Source organism: Tursiops truncatus, chromosome 4, assembly GCF_011762595.2.
Source record: "Tursiops truncatus isolate mTurTru1 chromosome 4, mTurTru1.mat.Y, whole genome shotgun sequence".
NCBI classification, from domain to species: domain Eukaryota; kingdom Metazoa; phylum Chordata; class Mammalia; order Artiodactyla; family Delphinidae; genus Tursiops; species Tursiops truncatus.
In genome coordinates, this window is record NC_047037.1 from 39,764,113 (window position 1) to 39,788,471 (window position 24,359).

Consider the following 24,359-nt stretch of genomic DNA (forward strand, 5'->3'; position numbering starts at 1 on the left):
TATCAAAAATTTTTAAAAACACAGTTATCCTTTTAACTATTTTGGTTCTTCTCTCCAGCTTTTCCATAACCTTTTAAAAATGCTAGACCAGGGCTTCCCTGGTGGCGCAGTGGTTGAGAGTCCACCTGCCGATGCAGGAGACGCGGGTTCGTGCCCTGGTCCGGGAAGATCCCACATGCCGCGGAGCGGCTGGGCCCGTGAGCCATGGCCGCTGAGCCTGCGCGTCCGGAGCCTGTGCTCCGCAACGGGAGAGGCCCCAACAGTGAGAGGCCCGCGTACCGCAAAGTTATAAAAGGGAAAAAGAACAGAGTAAGTAGATTAAAATTACACGAAACACATTTCTTAAAGTTAGAAATGCCTTAAGAAATGTCTATGGAAACATGAGAAGGCTTGAAATAGGGTGCTAGGAAAAAGGTCACACGAGCACTTTTGCAGACTGCTTAATAGCAGAAAAGTTTTGGCAGATGGTTGCAAAAAGCCAGAGATCAGTAACCACTAACTTCTGACAGAAAGAAATGAACACATAAATGCTTTTTAAAGTGGGATTTTAAGTGTACATATTAACTAATAAGAGAATATGAGGATTACTTTAAGATACCTAATACAATGTATAAAAATATTCAACTTTCACTAAATATAACTTAAGGAGTATTTACTGGCTTTACAAAAGATTTTATACCAGAATTCCTTTACATAGCAGCTCCCCTAATGCATTTTAAATCATTCTTTTTTAAATGTAAATCTTGCAATACATTGTCAAAGAAAGAAATATCTCCTCTAAAAAGTAGGATACAGCTGCATGAAATATTCAAAAAGAAGTAATAATGTTGAAGAGAGAATTATTGGTGAGACAAAATACTTGGCAAAAGTCTGCTTTATGTATTTCAGGACCTGTGCCCAAATCCCATGGATCTTTTTTGAATGTTACCACTAACACAGAAGATGGAGTGGGTATGACAAAGGGAACACTGGAGGAGTGATGAACAAACTCAAAAGCCGTAACCATTTTTGCCAGCCTTGGGGGAGAAAAATCAAGAGAAGAGAGTTGGTGCCAACTAGAAGAGGGAACCTCGTAGACAAAGAACTAAATTTTGAAAAAGAATTTTTTAAGTACTGGGTTAACAACATACAAAATGAAAAAGTCCTAGTGATCTGCTATACAATATTGTGCTTACACAAAAATTATATTATTAAATATTGCACTGTACACTTAAAAGTTTATTAAGAGGGTGGATCTCATATTATATATTTTTTAAACCAGAATAATACTTTTTTATAGTATTTGATTAACAGAGAATACAGCATTGATACATAAAATGATCTCAGATGTTTATCTGGCAAGAAACACCTTGACCGACCACCTTTCAATAGCATCCACTTTCTTTTTTTTTTGAACATTTCTTTTTCTGTTTGTTTGTTTGTTTGTTTTTCCCGTACGCGGGCCTCTCACTGCCGTGGCCTCTCCTGTTGCGGAGCACAGGCTCCAGACGTGCAGGCTCAGTGGCCATGGCTCACGGGCCCAGCCGCTCCGCTGCATGTGGGATCTTCCCAGACCGGGGCACGAACCCGCGTCCCCTGCATCGGCAGGCGGACTCTCAACCACTGCGCCAACAGGGAAGCCCTCTTTTTCTGTTTTTTTGAACATTTCTGGATTCTGTTTCTTGTCTTACTCTTCTACTTCTTTTCTTTGAACTATCATCCTTTGCCTTCACTTTCACAAGATCCCAGATATTCCTCATCCCAGCCTAAGAGAAAATACTCAGCTACCCTGCTTTGGTTCTCTCTTCTTCCTACATCTAGTTGTAGCATGTTATGTTACCTTATTTGTTTGTTTGTTAGTTTGTTTGTTTTTGTAGTAAACCTAAAAAAAGTAAACACTATAGTTTCTCAAGAGTCATAATATATTTTTCCACTTTTAATCTTGCAAATTTATCTTTAAATGATATTTGTCTTACTTTAGACTTTTTTCCCTATCAGAAAGTATTTTACCTAAAGCCAATGTGAAATAGAGACCCAAACAGCTATTCTTTAGTTAAGTGTACCTAAGTAGTCTTAATAAATCAGGGAAACACTCAGATAACAGAAATTATCAAGACTAACTATATTTACTGTCCATATTCATCAGATACAGGTCAATCTTCATACACTATTGACTTTAAAAAGGAAAATGAAAAGAAAATATATGGTAGACTTCCCTAGTGGCTCAGTGGTTAAGAATCCACCTGCCAGTGCAGGGGACACGGGTTCAATCCCTGGTCCGGGAAGATCCCACATGCCAGAGAGCAACTAAGCCCGTGCACCACAACTACTGAGCGCCACAGCTACTGAAGCCTGCGTGCCGTAGAGAGCAAGCGCCACAACTACTGAGCCCATGCCCTGCAACTACTGAAGCCCGCGTCCTCTAGGGCCTGCGTGCCACAACTGCTGAGCCCACATGCTGCAACTACTGAAGCCTGCGGGCCTAGAGCCCGTGCTCTGCAACAAGAGAAGCCACCATGAGAAGCCCGTGGACCACAATGAAGAATAGTCCCCGCTCGCTGCAACTAGAGAAAGCCCGCGTGCAGCAACAAAGACCCAACGGAGCCAAAAATAAATAAAAAGTTAAAAAAAAAAGAAAATATGTGGTATGCCACCTTCTATGTAATAAAAAAAAGGTGAAATGAGAAAATATACATGTTTTTGTTTCTTTTTGCTAAAAGAAATAAGAAAGGATAAACCAGAACCAAAGGGATTGGTTACATACAGGGAATAAATAAAAATAGGGTGTATGGGATTGGGTGGGTAGGAGTAGTGACATTGCTGAGTATATTTTTTTATATAGTTTTGACTTTGTGGAACCATCCATGTAATATTTTACATATTTAAAAAATAATCAAATCAACAAGGATGGGGAGATGAGACCTTAAATGGAAAACAAACAGAAATAAATACACTTAACTATATTTTAAATGAATAGCAACAACACTAGTAGGGGGGAAATGCCAAGTAACTTTGAACACAAGACTTTGACTCTATATCCTTGACTCTATATCCTCAGTGTAAAGATAAAAACAACAGTAAAATATTAAACTCTATTTTTTTTTTGCAATAGTATGGATTAGCAATTCTGAAACAACCTGCTGTGTATTGTAGAATTAAACAAGTAAGTAAATATATTGAGAGTAATGGGAGCCAAGCTTCCTCACTGTTTCCAAGTATGGGGAAAAAAGACTATAATTAACCCTGTGGTGCTGAATGAGAATTGGCGGTATCAGAATGAACTCATGATTTTTATCATGGAAAGGAAGGAAGGGAGAAAGGGGAAGGAAGCAAAGGAAGAGAGGGAGGGAGGGAGGAAGAAATTGCTGTAGATTTGTATATTTTAATACACATTTCTATTCGTATTTCTTAGCTCTGTCCTGTGAAAGGACCTTGAAGTAAACACATCCCATTGAAATGAGCATACCTGGCACACTCATCTTGGCTTTTAAATACCATTAAGCACCCAGAAAAGAACAAGTCTCCTTGGAGAAACAGCTTATTTGGAAGCTGGGACTGGGAAAGCACAAAATGAACCTGGAACATCTTGTGCCAGCAAAGAAGTGCTCAAAAGATGATGGGGAAACATACCCCCCAGGGTAAAAAGAAAATTCATTTGAGCTGGCTTCACGGAGCTCCCACTGGCCAAACCTGGGACAATTGTAACATGAAAAATTTTAAATGGTAGTAATAGGATGCTCAAGAAATAAAATAAGAATCTATGAGTCTAATCTAAGTAAACAAATAAATAAATGGGCAGGAGACAGAAGGCTCTTCCTTGCAGTAAAATACCAACAAATCAATATAAAAGAAATTATGGAGTTAAAAAAAATCACCATTTGGCAACAATCTTAGTAATAAATGATTCAGCCAAGAGACATCAATAGATGCCAAGACAGTGGGAGGAAATCTGAGGAGGAAGAGAATATTTTTATGTAGTCTGAAAGTATCCTTTCAGAAATTATTTATTAAAAGGGAAAAACATTAACTTTACACTAGATTAATTTAGTGAACACAACCTTTCAAAATAATCAAAGTTAAAGTCACCAATAATGGGTCAAATCAGCATCATGAATCTTCCAATATGATGCCCTGAGTACTGCTGCTAAAATGTATAACTGGATTTAATCATGAAGAAACATCAGACAAACATGAATTGAAGGACATTCTGTAAAAATAACAGGCCTGTATTCTTCAAAACAGTGGAGATCATAAAAGAAAAACTGAGGGGTTGCTCCAGATTAAAGGAGGCTCGAGAGATATGACAAAACAATGTGTTATTCTGTACCAGAAAAAAACAAATTTCTATAAAAGATATCATTAGGACAATTGTTAAAATTTGAATATAAACTGTAGATTAGATAACAGTATTACATCAATGTTAAATTTCCTGATTTTTATCAATGTATTGTGGTTAAGTAACAGAAAATCCTTATTCTTAGGAAATGCATTGAAGTATTTATGGTTAAAGTGGCATATCTATAAATTACTCTCAAATGTTTCAGAAAAAAGTATATGTGGGTTGGGGGGAGGCAGGGGGGAGAGAGAGAGAAAGAGAGAAAGAGAGAGAAAAGACCAGCAATGATAAAATATATGGGACAAAATGTTAACAACTAGTGAATTTGGATAAAGGATATGCAGCAGTTATTTGTACAATTCTTGCAACCTTTCTATAAATGTGAAATTATAACAAAATTAAAAGCTTTTTTTAAAGTCAACCCTTCATTTTATCATAAGAGGTAAACTAAATTCTAGCTGTGCTCAGAGTCAATCTTGTAAGCGCTAGGCACTGTACCAAATACTTTCACACAATATCTCATTTAATCAATATTCAGAAAACTAAGTTTAAAAATTACATGTAAAAGAATTAGAATCTGATGTGATTGTTTCATAACATCCCTTTCCTATTCTGGCTACAAAAGCCCTCTTCTCTTTCCCTTTCCACGGTGGCCTAAGGCCTGCCATGCTCTGTCAATCAGTGTCCCAGTCCCTTGACTAAAATGATTCACTCAGTGATGGGCATGTGACCCAAGCTTGTCCAGGACTTCTCTGCATGTTGATTGCAAGTGATATTGAGGAAGAAGCACTCTCTCTGCTGACTTTTCTTTTCCTGTAGGGTAAGCCTTGGGCTGCTGGCTGCCATCATGCTCACCTTTTGGGGCGAGTCTATCCAAGAGATGGCAAGAATAGGGGCCTGGGGACTTCCCTGGTTGTCCAGTGGTTAAGAATCCACCTTCCAATGCAGGGGATGCGGGTTTGATCCCTGGTCAGGGAACAAAGTTCCCACATGCTGTGGGGCAACTAAGCCCGCGCGCTGTAGAGCCTGTGCACCACAACTAGAGAGCCCACGTGCTGCAACTACTGAGCCTGCGCGCTCTGGAGCCTGCGCGCCACCACTAAAGAGCCTGCACACCACAACTAGAGAGAAGCCCACACACCGCAATGAAAGATCCCGCATGCCGCAAGATCCCGCGTGCCGCAACAATGATCCCACATGCCACAACTAAGACCTAACGCAGCAAAATAAATAATAAATAAATAAATAAGTAAAATCTCAAGGGGTTGTGTATGTGTTATTTAAAAAAAAAAAGAATAGGGGTCTCATGCAGTTGTGCTTAAAGATCTACCTCTGGAGCTAGGTAAACCAGAAAACTCCATCTGTGAATAAGTTAGCCGAGTAAGTTTCTGTTACTTTTGATGAATGTACTCTTAACTGATATAGTAGGTAAAGTGTAATACAGATGAAAAACAGTTCAAGTTATTTCTAGGAAAATTAAAACATTTCCTTAAAAAATAGAATAATCATGCTTTTTACTCACCAATAATAAAACTATGGTCAAATTAATCTCCAGCTCTGTAAGTAGGAATTAACATGTACTAGAAAATAAAGACTATATTTGATAGCTTACTAAATGAGTGTGTGTTGTACCATCTATTTTTAGTGTGGTTATGTTATACAGTTAAATTTGACAAAATTAGAAACCAAAACTGAAAAAAGCCTAACAATACCTGCGAGCACAGAAAAAGTAAAGCCAGAGGTTCAGATTCAATCCCAGTATATGCCAGTTTAATTCACCTTCTTCTATGACAATAGTTTTATAGCCTATACACAGACGAACTGACTACATAGGAAATGGATAAACAACTCAAAACATGTCATACTAAAATGTTATGTCTTTTAAGTATAAAGATTAGCATATAACATTTATTTAAAACTTACCATCAGAACTTGTGAGAACAAAGCTTTCTGCTTGAGTTTGTTTCTTTATGCCTAAACTTTTCGGAAACCAGTGAAGATCTATTGGGTAAATATCATCAGGCAGCTTTACTATTTGACTTGTTTCACTAGTTAACAAGTTCCACTTCACTATCTGGTGATCATCACTACATGAATACAGTTCTTCAGCAGTATTCCAGCCCACACAGCTTACTAATTCTTGATGTGTCACCATGTTAAGGAGATATAAAACACACACAAAAGTCTTCAGTCTTAATAAATACAATATTTTGCAGATGCAGATTATAAGAAGAGTATAAAATAGGACCAAATGTTTCAAGCTTCTAAGCCTATTTTTCATTTTATGACTTTCATATTTTTTCCATATAAGGAAAAGAAAATAAGCATCTATCAAAACAGTTGTAAGAAGAATGGAAAGCAAGATAAGAAACCCAGGTGCCAAAAGAGAAAAAAAGAAAGATTTGACTATATGAAAATTTTTAAATTGTGTTACAAAGTATTCCATAAACGAGGCAAAAGATACAAAGACATCTAACAGAACAAAAGGAATGAAAGGATCGACTCTAACCCATTGGGGAGTAAGTGGGGAGAAAAGGGAACTATGCTTTTTTTATTTACATATATCCGTTTCATTTAAGTTATTAGAATAAGCATGTATTATTTTGATAAAAGTTTTCAAAAATCAAGTGTTAAAATAAGACTGACGGGACTTCCCTAGTGGCGCAGTGGTTGAGAATCTGCCTCCCAGTGCAGGGGACACGGGTTCGAGCCCTGGTCCGGGAAGATCCCACATGCCGCGGAGCAACTAAGCCCGTGCGCCACAACTGCTGAGCCTGCGCTCTAGAGCCCGCAAGCCACTACTGAAGCCTGCACGCCTAGAGCCTGTGCTCCTCAACGGGAGAAGCCACCACAATGAGAAGCCCGCACACTGCAATGAAGAGTAGCCCCCGCTCGCCACAACTAGAGAAAGCCTGTGAGCAGCAATGAAGACCCAATACAGCCAAAAATAAATAAATAAGTAAATTTATAAAAAAAAAAAAAAGAAAGATAAAAAGACTGAAATCTAACAGTAAAATACCTGCTTAAGTGACACATTATAATAATTCACCTAGGAAAAAACCTACAGCTTAACAGCTGAAACTAAAATCCTACCAAATTTCCTGACATTAAATTCAGGAAGTAATTCAATTACAATTTACTGTACCTACAAGGTAATATGGATAAAATATGAACCCTAAAATTCTTACTTTAACCTATTTTTTCAGTCTCTGATTTATCAAGTGGATTTCTATAAACTGAGGTGTTCAAGTAGCCCTCACTTCCACCATCAGAACAGGCTGCTTACCCTAGCAGAGCTGTGTATCTAGAGAAGGCACTTCAGTTTGTCATTTTTGAGATGCTTTCTCCTGCTTATATGTGGATTTGTATATTACCACATTATCCTGGTTGGGTTGTTTGCTCTTTTGTTGTTATTGTATAATCATTTTACTGCCTTCTCTTCTCACCAATGCTTTCTACTGGCTCATCCAAGCAATCAGTAAACTCTAAGGAAAAAGAAAGACACTATGTGCCAAGTTAATTCTGGGATGGTCTAAGATTTTTTTTTAATACTTCAAAATATGATAGATTAAGCAAAATAACCAAAAAGGTAAAAAAGAAATTATGGAGAGTTCTTAAGAGACTGCACAAATAGGTAATAAAGTGGCATTGGAATACTCAGAATTCAAAGTAGAATCTAAACAAAAGGATCTGGATGTCCCATTAGACCATTACTGAAAAAATTCTTCAAGTATAACTGCTATAGCTTAAACAATGTTAGGTAAAACCTTTAAAAAGGGAGAGTGTCAGGCATAATCTAGAAAGAAAGAAAATACACATACACACACGCCCCAAAACAAAAAATACTAAGCTTATCCTCATAAAAACTGATGTAAGTACACATCAGACATACGTGACATGTCTTCAAACTAATAAGTTAACTAAAATTACAGGAGAAATGAGAGGACTGCCAGAATAAGAAAGTCTAAAAAGACTGTTATTCTTCAGCTTGAAAAGGTAAAAGCAGACAATAGACATAGTCAAAATCTAAAAGATTGTAAGCAGCATGAACTCCTGGGGGCACACTTTTAAAAGAGAATAAAAATGATTTAAGGAGAAATAAAAGGAATTATATCTTCACTCAAACGGTAAAAGAAGCAGACAAGACAATATTAATTCAAAGCGTTTGATCAAATGTCTAAAACAGTGCTTCTCTGTCTCTGAAGGATCCTATTTTTCTTTATTTCAAATCTGTTACAGATCAACATTTTCTAAGATAAAATAAAAATGAATTACTAGAAAAATGATCTTATATTTGGATGTTGTGACTATCAAACTGCTACAAAAATTTCTTCCTTCTTACCTTCAATTTCTTTACTTATCCCTTCACAGACCTGCAATAAAGTCCACAGATGATACTTTTAGAAGCACTGGTCTAAATAACTAAGAATGAAGGTAAAGGGGCCTATCATATATTCCTGACACATAACTGGGAGTTCTTGCTGACAAAATATAGGGTCATGCGTTTGAGAAATATTTATAATTGCCCCCTTCCCACGTGAAATAATAAAGGTCTAACTGCTCAGATTTCCCCAGCTTACCCTCCACTTTATCGTGAGTAAGAAGAAATAGAGCAGAACTCAATGAAAACATACTAGATCATACCAACAGATAAATTATTTGATTTTTAAAAAACTTCTCTTTAAGATTTCATTAGACTAAACAAAAACTGTTTTTTATGTACTTAAGTATAGTAGCACTTAAGTAGAGTAAGAAAAATGTCAATAAAAATTTGAAAGTAAGATTTAGAGCAAATAGTTTGCATTGGAGAATTACCTGCAACACAAGACCTCAAATATTTCAGGAACAATTTAGCGAAACTACCAATAAAGGAATGAAAAAAATCCATTATCCAACTAGACTACAAAAATAGAAGAAAACTTTTAATAATACTATAGTAAGGTGATCACAATAAGGTTTATAAGTATTAAAAGGATATGCTTTGGTTCTTTTAAAAGAGATATCTTCAGTCTCATGTCTCCACCTTCCAGCAAAATTTTAAAATGCCACTTGATTGTACTCACTGTAAAAATAAAAGGGGGAAAATATAGAATCTGCATTAAAAACAAACATATATACACAAAAAATTAAAAGTAAACAAAACATCTTAGCACCCCAAGGACACCAAAACACTTTCAATCCTGCTGGCAACAAATACATGGAAAGAGGAAGAAAACTAGTCAGTGTGCTAATTCTGGCAAGTGAGTGATGGAGGCCTTGGGTTGGATGCCGGAAGTCCTCTACAAGCTGCCTAAAACAGTCCTACATGTACAGAATGCCACTAAATCTGGCCAGGTAAATAATTTCCAAGGGCTGTCCTGAGACCTAATCAAAAGATTTTTTAAACTGGGAACTGTTCAATGGCAGATCAATGTTGGTCCTGTTGAATGGATACACAATAAAATAAATTCCAAAGGTCTGATCGAGGGCTAAGATACATATTTTGAGCTTTAGTTATAGAACCCACATGGGAATACTATGACATCATCAACCTAGTGATCCAATCTGAGATTTACATTCTGTTGGATGTAGATACACTGCCCAACAGTTATGGTTGCCATGGTGGCAAAGTGAAAAATAAGCGAGTTATTTAAAAGAGAGGTAATAAATCTATTATAAAAGCTATATAAAAATCACAATGTAAATAGCAAACAAAAATTTAGAAAAACAAGAGTAACACACTCTCAAATAATCATGCTATCAAAAGATACAAATCAAGAAAATGCTAAATTGTCTGAATCCAATTTATAGTTGTGGGATTCTTTCTGAGTAATATCACTAGCCTAGAGAAAAAAATAAATGAAAGTGTAATTAAAGGAAAAAAATGCTCTTCACCAAGTAGAAAATTACTGCTAACTACATCAAAGAAGGTGTGAATTATAGATAAGAATTCAGTGGGCCTACCTTAGATAATTTCTCATTCTCTCAAATCCAGAAGACTTTTAGATTGGCAAGGTGCTAAATACAGCTTTATCTCAAAGCACCTTTTTCACTTATTGTACTCATAAATTTGTGAGAATGGGGAGAAAATTGTTAAGACCACAGAAAAAAATCTGAAGTTTTCTATCCAGTCAATATGCAGCTAAGGTCAGAAACCTCTCTCCTCCAGTTCATTTAACAAGATTTATGTTCAACTTTAAAAGTATGAATCTGTGTATAGCGTCCAGAGCAAGAAAACAATTTCTCCTAGGCACACTTCTAAGGTTCACTTTTCGTCCTTAGGAGTTTTAGCACCTTTCTCAAAACTACTTCCTTCTTTCTATCAGACCTCCTTCAATTAGAGGGGGGAAAAATGTAAATACATGCTGCTTTTTCACAATAATTCAAATTCACCCAGCTTATAAGGATTTTAAAAGAATAAAGGCAGATAACTTGTTGATTCTGGAAATAAGAAACAACATAATAGACAAGAAAAAAAATATATATATAGTCTGAATATACAACTACATTCAGAAACTTTAAAGGCATGATGTAGCCTATATCAAAATACCTCAAAGTGCTGAAATCCATAATAATTAGGAATCATTCCTCACCAAAAGAAATCATTATCCCATATAAGTAGTAAATGCAGTATGTTTTTCATGAGAAAGTAATCTGCAACTATTCAGAAACGTGGTGCCAAGGAATCAGAGAAAGAGGAGGCTGGCATCCGAACATTGGGGAGATTCTCTTTTGCTCAGAAAGCTCTTCCCCATACATCCTATTTAGCTGAGATCATCTGCATGAAGGATATGGGCATTCTGATGTGAGACTGAATAGAGGAATAAAGGAGAAGTAGTATTAGAGCACAGCCAATTCAGGGAAGTGCAGAGCTGCCTGGGGATGCACTGAGGTGTTTTTATCTGCCCAAAAGCCTTGGTCACCAAGGATCTGACTAGTCAGTGGTAGGTGGGGTGGGAGGGGGAATAAAAGAAAATTTCTAGAGCATTGAAAAATCTATTTTGCAACTTTATATAGGCAGAAGACAGGAGCAACTATGCCTTTGCTACTAAAAATCATTTATAAGCTGTCTTTGGTCCAGCGTGGGTTAACATTCATGGCGCTTAAGAGGAAAAAATATGCCCAGGAAATCCGATCACCAAACTACCAAAATATACTCCAAATCTGGCCACTTCTCAGTACTGCCATCATAAGTCTAAAGCCACCATCATCCTCAATTATTTCAGTAGGTCCAGAACTGATCTTCCTGTTCCTACATTTACCCTTCAAACTCTTCTAAATACAGTAGCTAGTTATGCTTTTAAATCATTAATGCTAAGTCAGATCACGAAGGCCAGTATGGCCAATACAGAGTGAGTGAAGGGGATGGCAGGAAATTGGGGAAGAGGAGGGAGGGACACAGATCACATAGAGGTGGGAAAACCACAATAAAAGCTTCATTTTTTTTCTTCTAAATGAACAGAGAAGCCAGTAGAGTGATAATATCTGACTTATATTTTTTAAAGTGTCACTATGGATGACACTATGGATGGTAGGACCAAAAAAAAGCAAACATGAGCAACACTGGAAGCAGGGAGGCCAGTTACGATTTCAATGATCCAGAAGAGAAATGAAAGTGGATTCATGAGGAAGGCAGTAGTGGTGCAAATAATATGAAGTAGTCATATTCTGAATATATTTTGAAAGAAGATTCCACAGGATTTGTTGATGAATTCAGTTTAAGAGAAAGAGGAGTCAAAAATGACTCTAAAGTTTCAACAGGTACAAAAGAGTTGCCATTTACTGAAATGAAGAAAACTAAGGGAGGAACAGGTTGAAAGGGATGATATAAAAACTCTGTTTTGGGTATGCTAAGTTTAAGGTGCCTATTAGATATCCGAATGAAGAATTCAAGGAGAAATTGGATATACGAGTCTGGAGTCAAGCAAGAGGTCAGAGCTGGTGATATCACTGAGATGTCAGTTTGAGGGTTATCAGCACAAAGATCATGTTCAAAGCCATGGGATGAGACTACCCAGCAGAACTTGAAAAGGTAGTAGCTTCAATGGCCTAGAAGTCCTACTGAAGCCTGAAGAATTGTCAGCATTAAGCTTCTAGAGGAATTAAACTAGAGAAAGACAAGTGGAGATATACAATGAGATGCTTAAAACAGATTTTGGGGGAGAGTATAGATATTGGTAAGGATGAAGTAGGTTAAGCCTGTCAAAGTGGTTGGCCAAGGTCAAGGTAACTGAGAGGCCAGGGGATGGAAGAATTGATTTCAGGATGTTAAATCACTGAGAATAATGACAAGAATAGTGGTGGAGATAGACACAGTTACCCAGGTGCTAAAATACTATTCATTGAATGAGGAAAAAAGAAGAGATCTGTAGATGACTACAAAAAGGCAGAGTAGATAACGGTTTGATCTCACAAGACTTATCTCAAAGGGACTAAGGGATTGTAGAGAGGAAAGGGGAAGACAGTCAGTTGTGCAGAAACACTAATGAGAAACAAGGCCCTCTGACACATGGGAGTCTGGAAGGCAAAACAACCTCCATTTGAAACAGCCAAGAGGAAAGCAGTTTCCTTAGGAAACAACCAGATTTAAGTTAGACTGTGAAGTTAAAGGGGAAAACTATGAAGTTTTAGAGTAAAGGTTGAGAACACAGATTTGGCCAATGACATACTGTGAGTTCCAAAAGGTAGAGTAGTAGGATTTAAATGGTGAAGAGCTAAGAGTTTGGGACAGATGGTGGGAGATGGTAAAAACAGCCAGCTGTTCTCTTTCATTCATCCCTACTTCTGTGGTAGAAGAATCTGAATTTTTGCTGCATACCTGGCCATCCAGAATAAAGATTACATTTCTCAACTGCCCTTGAAACTGGGTGTAGCCACATAGGACATTAACAATTCTTAAACCCAATGGGGATATTACAACACCATCAACCTCGTGGCCCAATCTGGAACTTATATCTTGAGGGGGGTAGATAACTCTACCCAACAGTATTGGTTACCCACAGTAGTAATATGAAAAGTAAATGAGTTACCTCTTATAAAATCCACACTACTACCTCTTATAAAAGTTATATAAATCAGCATTATTGGCAAATAAAAACTTGGAATTTAAGAGTAACCCTCTCCCTGCCATGCCATCAAGACCATATATATAGCAGCAACAAGATAGAAGGAACCAAGATTCTTGACCTTGTAGAGAGTCCTATCAGTCCTATTTAGCCTTTTAAGTGATAGAAAATAAAGTTTTATCATGTTTAAGTTACTGTCATCAACAGCTAAATCTAATAATGAACTAATGCAGGGAATTAAGAGCCTTGAATGTAGAGACGGAGGGAAACAGGGTTGTAAGGTATGATGGAATAGTCCCAATCGTCGAATAAAGGAAGGTGTATAATCAATTTAAATTGTAGGCTTCTTCCTGAACTGTTCTCTTAGGTGGTTTGTAGTGTTGATGAAGAGTTTTATAAGACAGGAAAGGGCAGTCTTGCTAGGACCACATGTAACTCTGTGGGAATTCCTTTTCAATCCTGCTAATAAGGTTGTTAGGATTTACTTTAATAGGCAGTTTAGGGAGGGAAAGGAATTGCAGAGTTATAGAGGGAATAAATATCCCCAACCTTTTCTCCTAATTTCCCTAACCTTAAACTGTGCACTCATCCTTGTACCTCTGCTGTATCTATACTCACTGCCATGGTGATCTCACCCAGTTTCATGGCTTAATATAAGATTAAATTTATTGACTACCTAGTGACAACTCCCAATTTCATATCTCCAGTTCAGACCTCTGCACTGAATCCCAGACTTTTTAGCTAACTGATTATTTGACAACTTTATTTGAATGTGTGACACCTAAAAACTTAAGATCCAAATCAAACCCCTGATCTTTCCTCCAACTTTGCTCCTCCCACAGCCTTACCCATCTCGGTAAATGGCAATTCCATCCTTCCAGTTGCACAGGCCAAAAACCTTGGAATAATCACTGACTCTTCTCTCACATTCCAAATCCAATTTGTAAAAAACAAAACCTGTATGATCTAGCTTCAAAATACCTGACTTTCATGACCCCCACTACTATGGCTCCAGTCCAAGGTGCCATCACCTGTTAACCTGAACTATAATATCCTCCTAGTTGACCTCCTAACCCCTCACAATCTATGCTCACCATAGCAGCCAAAGTGAATTTTAAAATAGGTCATGGTGCTTCTCCACTCAAAACTCTCCAATGGCTTCCTGTCTCACTCAGAGTTAAAACAAAGGTGTTTTTTTGTTTTGTTTTGTTTTGGCTGCATTGGGTCTTCGTTGCTGCGCACAGGTTTTCTCTAATTGCAGCGAGCAGGGGATACTCTTCACTGCAGTTTCCAGGCTTCTCATTGCAGTGGCTTCTCTTGTTGCAGAGCACGGGCTCTAGGCACGCAGGCTTCAGTAGTTGTGGCACACAGGCTCAGTTGTTGTGGCTAGCAGACTCTAGAGTGCAGGCTCAGTAGTTGTGGCGCATGGGCTTAGTTGCTCCATGGCATGTGGGATCTTCCCAGACCAGGGCTCGAACCCATGTCCCCTGCATTGGCAGGCGGATTCTTAACCACTGCACCACCAGGGAAGCCCCTGAAACAAAGGTCTTACAATGGTGTTCAAAGCCTTTATTGATCTGGACTCGTATCGTGATGGTTAATCTTATGTGTCAGCTTGGCTGCAAGATGGTGCCGTTATTTGGGCAAACACAAGACTAAACGTTACTACAAAACTATTTTTTAGGGTTTCCCTGGTGGCGCAGTGGTTGAGAGTCCGCCTGCTGATGCAGGGGACACGGGTTCATGCCCCAGTCTGGGAAGATTCCCACATGCCGCGGAGTGGCTGGGCCCGTGAGCCATGGCCGCTGAGCCTGCGCGTCGGGAGCCTGTGCTCCGCAACAGGAGAGGCCACAACAGTGAGAGGCCTGTGTACCGCAAAAAAGAAAAAGAAAAACAAAAAAAAACTATTTTTTAGAGGTGATTAAAACTGACAATCAGTTGAAGTAAGTAAAGCACATCACCCTGCATAATTTGGGTGGGCCTCATCCAATCAGTTGAAGGCCTTAAGAGCAAAAACCAAGATTTCCCCAAGAAGAAGGAATTCTGCTGCCAGACTACAACACAGAAATTTTGCCCGAGTTTCCAGCCCTAAGACTAATGACTTCAACATTAACTCTTCTTTCTCTGGAGAGCCCTAATAGACAACATCATTTCTCTGACCTCATCTCCTGTTTCCTCTCTCTTTTCACTCAAACTGCTCCAGGCACACTAGGCTCTGCGTTTTTCTTCTTACATACTATGTAAGAAGTATGTTTGGGGGCAAAGGAGAAGGAACCAGTGGACAGGGATTGATTGGCAGTACTATAGAAACAGAAGATAACTAAGACAGCATGGTCCCCTATGAAGTCATTTGATCAAGGACACTGATAATGGGGTACTTCTTTTTGTAAACACATATAAATTGACAGTTCACAGAAACATAAATACAGATGGTCAGCGGGCAATCAAAAACATGAAATAAGTCACAGCCTCAATTTTAATTAAAGAAATGAAAATGAAAACAACTAGATACCATTTTTCTGTTGTCAAAGTGGCCAAATGCAAAAACCCAGCCAGAACCCAGCCCTGGCATACAGAGAAAGAGTTAGTCACATACATTATTGAAGAGCAGGAAAACTGGTGCTAACGGTCATTGATTCTTTTGTTCTGCCCCCCACCAACACTTTTGACTACATTTTCTACCTTTGGGGAATTTCCTACCTTATAAATAAAAAACAAATTATTTCCTCTCTAGCCCTCCTTACAGCTAGGACATAGGCAAATTACCTAGGCTTTGCCAATCTGACACATCTGTCATATTTTGAGTTAGAAGCTATTGATTCAAAAGAAGTATATATAAGGAATCTACCCTGGGAGGAATTCCTAGTCATAGGAATTTGTCATATACATATAAATGTACACCAAGATACATATACAAACTATACAAGCCTATTTATTACAGAACTCTATACAGTACTATCAAAAACTAGAAATTTAAATATTCATCATAGATTACACACGCATGTTCCAGATATAAGTATTTACAACATGGAACAGAATTAGAACCAAGAAAATAGAATTAAGAATTAATGTTAAGGATTAGACTTAACATTATGCTAAATGAAAGAAGTCAATCACAAAAGGGCAGATACTATATAATTTCCCTTATATGAAGTACATAAAGTAGTCAAATTCATAGATAGAAAAAGTAGAATGGTGGTTGCCTGGACGGAAGGAGGAACAGGGAGTTTCTATCTAATGGGTACAGAGATTCAGTTCTGCAAGATGAAAAGAGTTCTGCAGATGGATGGAGGTGACAGTAGCACAACAATATGAATGTACTTAATGCCACCGAACTGTACACTTAAAAGTGGTTAAGATGGTTTACAAAAAAAGAAAAAAGAAATGAATTAGATTTAAGAAAACTAAAACATAAAAGCACTAACAAAATGAGAAAAATTTTAGGCAGGAAAGAGGGAAGGTATGACTTGTCAACAAGAATGTACCTATAGATAAGAGGTAGCAGAAAGCCTACGAAGTAAACAAGAATGTGAAGGAGAGATAAGAAATCCAAGAGCTAGATCACAAGTGCATTTATACCAAGTTCTGTTTGGGTCATTTGCATATTGTCTAATCCTTGGGTGTTGATATTAACAGTTGAAATTAATGGTTTGCTGATGACTACCCAAGGCCCTATTTTTAGAAGTACAATTTTCATCAACAATTTTCCAAATTGATAGCTCTGATTAGACTCCTATGCCTCTTTTCCAGTAAAGAGAGGAGGGAGAGAGAAGCAGATCTTTTATTCAGATTGGTCCCATCATAAAACCACTTGAAGACTAGAGCTGAGATCTCTTATACGGCAGGGAAGGCAGCAGCAGGTTCACCATTTCCAGGGACAGGTTATTCAAACACCTAACAAGCAATGGAACAGGCTTACGAATGGCAGTATAGTTCACTTACTAAAGACCTCCAACCTCCATGCCACTCCACTTCCTGTAGGTATCTGAAGTGTATGTATTGATATATGCAGTGGTATTTACATTTCCTTGCAATTTTAGCTAAATTAGAGCTAGCTCTTGCCAACCATACTTTAATATTATTCACATTGGTTATATCCTTTTGCAGGACGGCCTAATAAATTCTAGCCAATAAACCATGTTATTCACAAATTTAAAAATAAGTAGTCGTCTTTAATTCATCCTTTTAATTCATCAACTAGCATAGAAAAAAATTACACTCAACCGATAAACTAGAGTGCTGTACAACTATTTAAAAAATGAGATGAATCTATATGTATTGATACAGAAAGATGTCTATAATATGTTAAATGACAAAAACAAAGTATACAGCAGTATTATATAACTCAATACCTTTTGTGTTAAAAAAAAAGGGAGGAATATATATTCAAGTTATTGGATACTAAAACATTCTTCTCGGAAGATATGCAAGACACTTAACGGAGACCTTCATGAGGTTAGGGACACTGGGGTGAGAAGGCACTCTTTTAATTTTCATTTTATATGTTTTTATACTGTTTGATGTTTTTATCATGTTCATAATATTTTATCTATACATTTATATTTTTAATATAGAATTATCTGAATGATAGGATTATGGTCCAATTTTGCTTTCTTCTTTATGCATTTCTGCATTAAAAAAAACCCTAATAAATGTTATTTTTCGTAAGATCACCATTCTCATTCTCTTTGCAGTTTCTACTGCATTTGACCCACTTCTTACTGAAACTCTCAGCTAGAGATCTTCCAAATACTGCACTTTGTTTTCTTCTGTATACAAAATGGGGTTAATAATGCCTACCTCACAGGTTGGTTATGATGATTAAATGAGATAAAGTAGACATGAGGATAAAAAAAAAAAAAGGCATCTTACAAATGTCCAGTAGAGTGCCTGAAACATAGTAAGAACTTAATAATTGTTAGCTATTTATAGTGAAAATTGGTGTTTTTGTCACCCTGCATATATTCACTCTTTTCCTAGCTACAAAGAATTTCTTCTTGGAGCACCACTTCCTCACTCTTAGCCATATGGCTTCAATGGAGCTAGCATGAGACCTAGGCTTAAGTCAATTAGAGATCTCCAATAGAAACTTTTATTTAACTAAAAGATGGGGAAGAAAGACACTTCTTAACCCCCAGGTCTTTAAGTTTAGGAAATTTGAGGCTAGAGTTACTGTAACACCTTACCAGGGCAAGGGGAGAGCCTGGAGGTGTCAGAGACCACTACGTGAAGCCTGAGAATAATGCCAAGACAAGGAAATGCAAAGCAGAACAAAGAAAGAAGCACAATCCTAGTGTCTTTGTTTGAACACTGAATCCAGTTATACTCACCTAACTTTTTGGTTATGGAAGTTAATTTTTTTTTCTCAAGACAATTTGGATTGGATTTTCTGTCACTTGTAATCTACAAAGTCCTCTCTGAGACATTACTATAATTATTTCTTCTTCCTATATTCTAAGAATGTACATTCTCTAGTGCTATCCTCTCTCTACTCACAACCTTAAAAATCTAATCTATTTTTAGTGTCCCAACTATTCTTGTAACTCTATCTCACCCTATTTTCCCTTCTGAACTATATTCTCCACCTCTAATGCCCACTGTATATACCTTTCCTAATCTCAACCTATATGAATAAAAACATACTCATTTTTCAAAACAGTCTATCCCCCAAAACTGCTCCATTTCCTCACTTCCCATTTTTTTCTATGTTAAGATGGGTGAGAGTTTCAACAAGACTGGTGTTCTAGGGGGCTTATATTATCAAGAGGAATATTCATTACTATCTCTCCTGTGTCTATATCCAATTTATTCATCTTGAACAATATTCTCTAAGTATTTATACATTACTTACATAAATTCATGTTTATTCATTTTGATCTATTATTTAATGTCTAATTAATCCAAATATTCACAATTAATTACAAACTTTGTTAATATTTTAAACATTTACCCACAAATCTAATTTCAGACTTTATGAAATGCTGTAACCACATAAGAAATGCTGTAACCACATTAGAAGGTAGACAAAACACATATTATTATAATGATGACAAAATCTAACTATGCACTTAAAGAATTGCAAATGTTAATTTTAATTCTATTCCAATTTTTCCCCTTGAACTTATTCTTATTTCTTCCTGTGGGGTACAACTTTTTGAAATATAAAAAGTAAGCGTTCTCTTCTCAGACTGCCTGAAATTATAGATAATGGTTGTTAGTAGATGATTTTGGACCAGAAAGATGAGACTTGGTTATACTTTCCAAGATCATTGTAACCTAGTCCATCCCAATTGGACCAGCTTCTTTTTATCCAAAGTACTGGCAGGGATCAATCAAGTCTTTATTTCTTGTGATCCTAATCTCTTCTCAAATCACTTCTTCACTTTTTCTGAGTGCCCTACTTTCACTCTAGATTTGTCTCCATTGTAGCTGTTTGTTATGAATTTCTTTCCTATGTTATACAACCTGGTTTAAGTCTGCTTAAAAAATATTTATTCTGAGTGGAGCATGGTTAGGTTCAACTAAATCTAAAGCTATTGGTCACTTTATTGATTTACTGAAATTACATTTCTTATCAGTCACTAAGACCAATCATTATTTAAAGCAACCATCAAAGGCAGTAAAACTAGGATTTATTTGTGACTTATCTTTCTTATCGCCTCATCACTAATCCAGGGATTCATAAAAAATAGAATCCGACTAACTTTAAGGGTTCAGACTCTTAACCATTAAAACCTACAAAAGCTATAGATTTTCCCCCAAAATGTGTCCAGATTTTTACCTTTCTACTGCGTAGGCACCTCCTACATGGAGGACTGGACAGTAATAATCCAACTAAGCCATGCCTGATCTCAGTCTCTTTCCCTTTTTACACATCCCACATAACTACTGTTAATTTTTTTTTTTTACCAAGTCATTCCTTAGCTCAAAATTTTTCTAATATTTTGAAAACATCCTTGACCTGGCTTTCAAAACCCTTCATAAACTAATCTTCTAACTTGACATCCCATTATTCATCCTTAGCACATACCCTAATATGGTCAATGTCATAAACACAGCAGTACCAAATGCATATAGTGTGTGTGCTAGACAATCATAAACAATCCTATGAGGTAGGTATTATATGCCGGTTTTATAATAAAAAATCTCAGAGATTGATAAATTGAGTAAACTGTCTAAGCATGTAGCTAAAAAAATGATGAGATTTGGGACTCTTGTTATCTGTTACATCTTTCTACTACATCATGCTGTCTCCCATATACATAACTCAATTTGGTCTAGTCTTTGCTTTTTTCATGGTTAATATCTCTCCAACTCAGTTGTAATAGTGTTTTACAGACTGCAAAATTCCAAAAGATTCCAGATGTTTTCAAAGAGAACTGATTGCTACATTTTCTTGTACACCTACCAGCCAAATTTTTTTTTCACTAAGCTTTATTGTCTGTAGTTTGTCTTATGAAAACAATAATTTTTTTCAACTTATATTACCTCAAATATAAAGGTATATTACAATATCAAGTCAATGTTTATTCAAATCACACCAGTCTCCCAACCTCACCAAATTCTTACACTTGAGGGGAGTGTCCTCCACACCTCCTCTTGAGAAACACTGAACCTGAATATGCTCCTCAGGGCAAGAGTCATACTTACTTACTTAGAATGACAATGTAAATTCATTCATAAAGCAGATATACTGGGGCTTGAGTATGCCAAGTCCTAAGTCTACAAAAGTTAAAAGGGGGAATAAAAGAGGCTCCCAGTTCTCAATGTCAAGTACTTAAGAGTCGCTGAATAAATGCTTGTTGGACATAGTCAAATCAATTAATGGTTAACATTGTGAGGGATTAGGATCACGTTTGAGAATCTGATCAAAGTTCTGGGAACACTAACTCCCCAGAAAAATTCACAAGCACCCAGAATTTTGTATACGATTTCGGGGGCAGGGGGCGGGGAGGGGGAAGTGGAGAAGAGGTGGTATGAACTCCTCTGAATTCCAATCACCTACCACCAGATCCACAAACTCCTGGCTAAAAACCTACTAGCAAAACTAAAAACCTACTAGCAAAACTAGATTCTCTGGGAACAGGTATACTTGCTTAATAATCCTGATTATGCCTGACAGTGCAATGTATACAAAAGCTACTTAAGAAATATTTGCTGATCAATAATTTTCTCATACCCAGACACCAGCAAATCGTTTCTTCCATTACAGAGTCTTTCAGACAAATGATTTTAAAAACGCGAAATCCCCTTTCAAGAGTGACATTAATGACCTAACACCAATAATTCGAAATCATTATTTTGCTTTTCACTACACGATCATTCACCAATCCAGGTTTTCTCTTCTCCTTGTTACCCCTCTACTCCCTCCAAACTCAGGGCTTCCTCCTTTGCATCCCAAAAGCTACGTCCAGAGCCGCACCGCGCCCAGGGAGACGGAAAATAACTGATGCTCCACTCCGCACACACCCTCATAGCAGGGAAGGTGGATCCAGTAATGGCTACAACTTCCAAACCCTTTCCTCACCCCTCGCCTAGAAGTAAAGAGATTTACCTTAAGTGGCAGGAAAGCGGTGGCGATCGTACTCACAGAAGTGGGACCAGTTACCAAGAAGCCTCGGGCCTCTCTGTCACCATAGCGACTCCTAAGAGCTAAGCTCACTCCATCTTCCCGCGATACTTCCCTGCCGGGCGTCACCCGAGCAGGCCCTAGACCCCGCCCCTCAGCGAGCTCGCCCTCTCCTTAAGGGGCGTCATTGGACGACGGAGCTTTGCCTTTAGCTGTGGGCGGAGCCCCACTCTATTTTTTTTATCTTTTTCAAAATTCTCAAGGTTTTTTAAAAAATATTTTTTATAAGAGTGCTATTGCCGTAGGCCCACGGAAAACATTGTTTCGCTTTTCTTATTCACTTAATAGAAAACGTCCCCTGCCGCCTGGGTCCCGCCAGCAGTTCGCGCATGCGCGTAAGCCACCAGAAGATGGCGGCGATAATCGCCGCATTTTTTTCAAATTAGTGGTTCCCAGAAAGCATTGCGCGCATTTGTAACGAATTTCCGTTCGAGTTTGTATTTTAGGCGCCATTTTCGAGTGAAGGACCCGCAGCCGAAACACCGGTAGGAGAGGGGGGGTATGCAACCGTTTCCAACCTTGGTCTGAGTGGACTATCCGGCAGGTAAAATACTTCTTTTCCTGATCAGGTTGTCACACTCTTACTTCCTGTCCCGTCCGCGGGCTCCTGGAAAGTAGAGGCCTTGAGTTGGAGCAGCCGAAGTCTAGGCTGAGGCTGCCGCCGGGAGATTTCTCTCGCTGTCACCCCTCCCCCCTCGGCCGCTCCCCGGCAGTCGAGGCTCCCGCGCGCTTCTCCCGGGCGCCACTTCTCTGAGCTACATAAGCGTTGCTCAGGAGACTGGGGGCCCGGGGGGGGGGTGGTTGGGGGAAGCCTTTCAGCCTCGCGGACCTCTTCTCAGAAATCTCGGTCTTGGTCGGACTCTAGCGTGGCCCCCTGCCCGTCTCACTTCCCGCAAGGGACTAACCACCGGGTCTGAGCCCTTAACTGGTGACCTTTCGTAGTTTATTGTCCAACGGGATTCTGCCGCGGACCCCGGAGGGACAGACCCCTGCCACCTCAAGGCTATTGAACCGGAGCCGGCGCTGCCGGCTTCCGATTTGAAAATCGCGAGTGGTCGGACCCGGCCGGACTGTAGAGAGCAGACCTCAAAGACCCCGGGCCGTCCGCTGCGCCGAGGGCTAAATGGCGGGGAGAGGAAAGTGGGCGGCTCGCCGCCAGTTGGTTCTTCGCTGCTCTGGGAAGAGGTGATAGATAGCCCTTCAAACGAACTCTTGTCTCTTAGAATCTGTGCGCTTGCATCCCTAGCCCAGAGAGCGTGGGAATGTCCGCAAATGCTAGCGTATGGGAATTGCTTCGTTTAGAAATTACGTTAGAATAGTCTTTCACACTTATACTGTGGGCGGACGGCGGGGGTGCATTAAAAAGTAAAAAGAACCTAAGCAGTTGCTCTGTTCTTGCTTGATCCCCAAGCACGTCTAGGTTTTCCCACTTGCTTAGGACCTAAGAAAACGAATCCCGCCTTCTTGGCACTTGAGTTTTTTGTGCGTTCTTTCTCGAGGACCCGCTGGCGTTAGCGGGGTTTGACGACGGGGCTCTGGAAAACGGGTGGACGGAGTTTTCCCCGAGTGGGACAGGGTGGGGAGCTGAGCCCGTCTCACCGGGAGTGGGGTGGGGAACGTACCGGCACTGGCCCGCGGCCCGACTTGCTCCCGGCTCTCCCTCGGCCCCAGCGACCATGCCCCGTAAAGGCACCCAGCCCTCCACCGCCCGGCGCAGAGAGGAAGGGCCGCCGCAGTCCCCGGACGGCGCCAGCAGCGACGCGGAGCCCGAGCCGCCTCCCGGCCGCGCGGGGAGCCTCGCGCCTGCCACCGCAGGTGAGTGGCCCTTCGCGACGTCGCGGGCAAGCGCGGGGGAGACCCGGGTGCATCCGCGCCCAACCCAGGACTGGCTGGTGTTCTTGGGCGCGGACAAGAGGGTCTGCGGGGTTGACATCTGAAGGTCAGGTAGAGCCGCTCAAGAAAGCGATTTGGCGATTTTCACAGATTAGACAATGTGCAATCGGTGTAACGGTGCCGGAGGGGATGGGGGCGAGTAAATAGCTTCAATTCTGAATTTCTGTTCATTGTCTTCTATTTCCACGGAAATCGACACGGTCAGCCAGGAGCTAGTGGACTGTTTTTCAGACAGAGTCAGCCTGACTAATAATAATGATGAAAAGTTTCTTGACCCTGTAACTTCACCTTCGTGGTCTTAAATTGCTAAGAGAAGATGATAATTTACTCGAAACTACCGTAGCTTTTGTGAGTCCAGGAACTGAATGACATGAAACCCCTGTGACAGTGTCTCTAGAGCTCGCGAGTGTCCAAAGTTAAGGTTCCAGGTGCTCACAGATACGGAGAGAGTTGGATCTAGAGCCTTAGGATTTAACCA

General features: G+C 39.1%; 2 protein-coding genes across 11 annotated transcripts in view; one reads left to right on the forward strand and one right to left on the reverse strand.

Moving 5' to 3' along the window:
- IFT80 (intraflagellar transport 80) overlaps positions 1-22,219 on the reverse strand; it is a 105,982-nt gene extending 83,763 nt beyond the window's left edge. For 2 of the 9 annotated variants that reach the window (XR_012331366.1, XM_019946188.3), the window contains exons 1-2: positions 9,131-9,263; positions 6,239-6,454 (exon numbers count right to left, since the gene is read on the reverse strand). Coding sequence is in view for 6 of the 9 variants with exons in the window: in XM_019946188.3 (XP_019801747.1) it covers positions 6,239-6,454; positions 9,131-9,203 (289 nt within the window). In the remaining 3 variants the exon portion in view is untranslated. Of the gene's footprint in view, positions 1-6,238; positions 6,459-9,130; positions 9,271-9,291; positions 9,378-21,913 lie in introns of those variants that run through there. The other 7 variants (XM_019946186.3, XM_073803861.1, XM_073803860.1 and 4 more) reach the window with 6 other exon arrangements.
- A 185-nt stretch (positions 22,220-22,404) lies between these two features.
- The window catches only part of SMC4 (structural maintenance of chromosomes 4), a 34,678-nt gene continuing 32,723 nt past the window's right edge, over positions 22,405-24,359 (forward strand). For both annotated transcript variants that reach the window (XM_073803859.1, XM_004314655.4), the window contains exons 1-2: positions 22,405-22,532; positions 23,660-23,803. In XM_073803859.1, the coding sequence (XP_073659960.1) occupies positions 23,665-23,803 (139 nt within the window). In that variant the 5' untranslated portion in view covers positions 22,405-22,532; positions 23,660-23,664. The remainder of the gene's footprint in view (positions 22,533-23,659; positions 23,804-24,359) is intronic.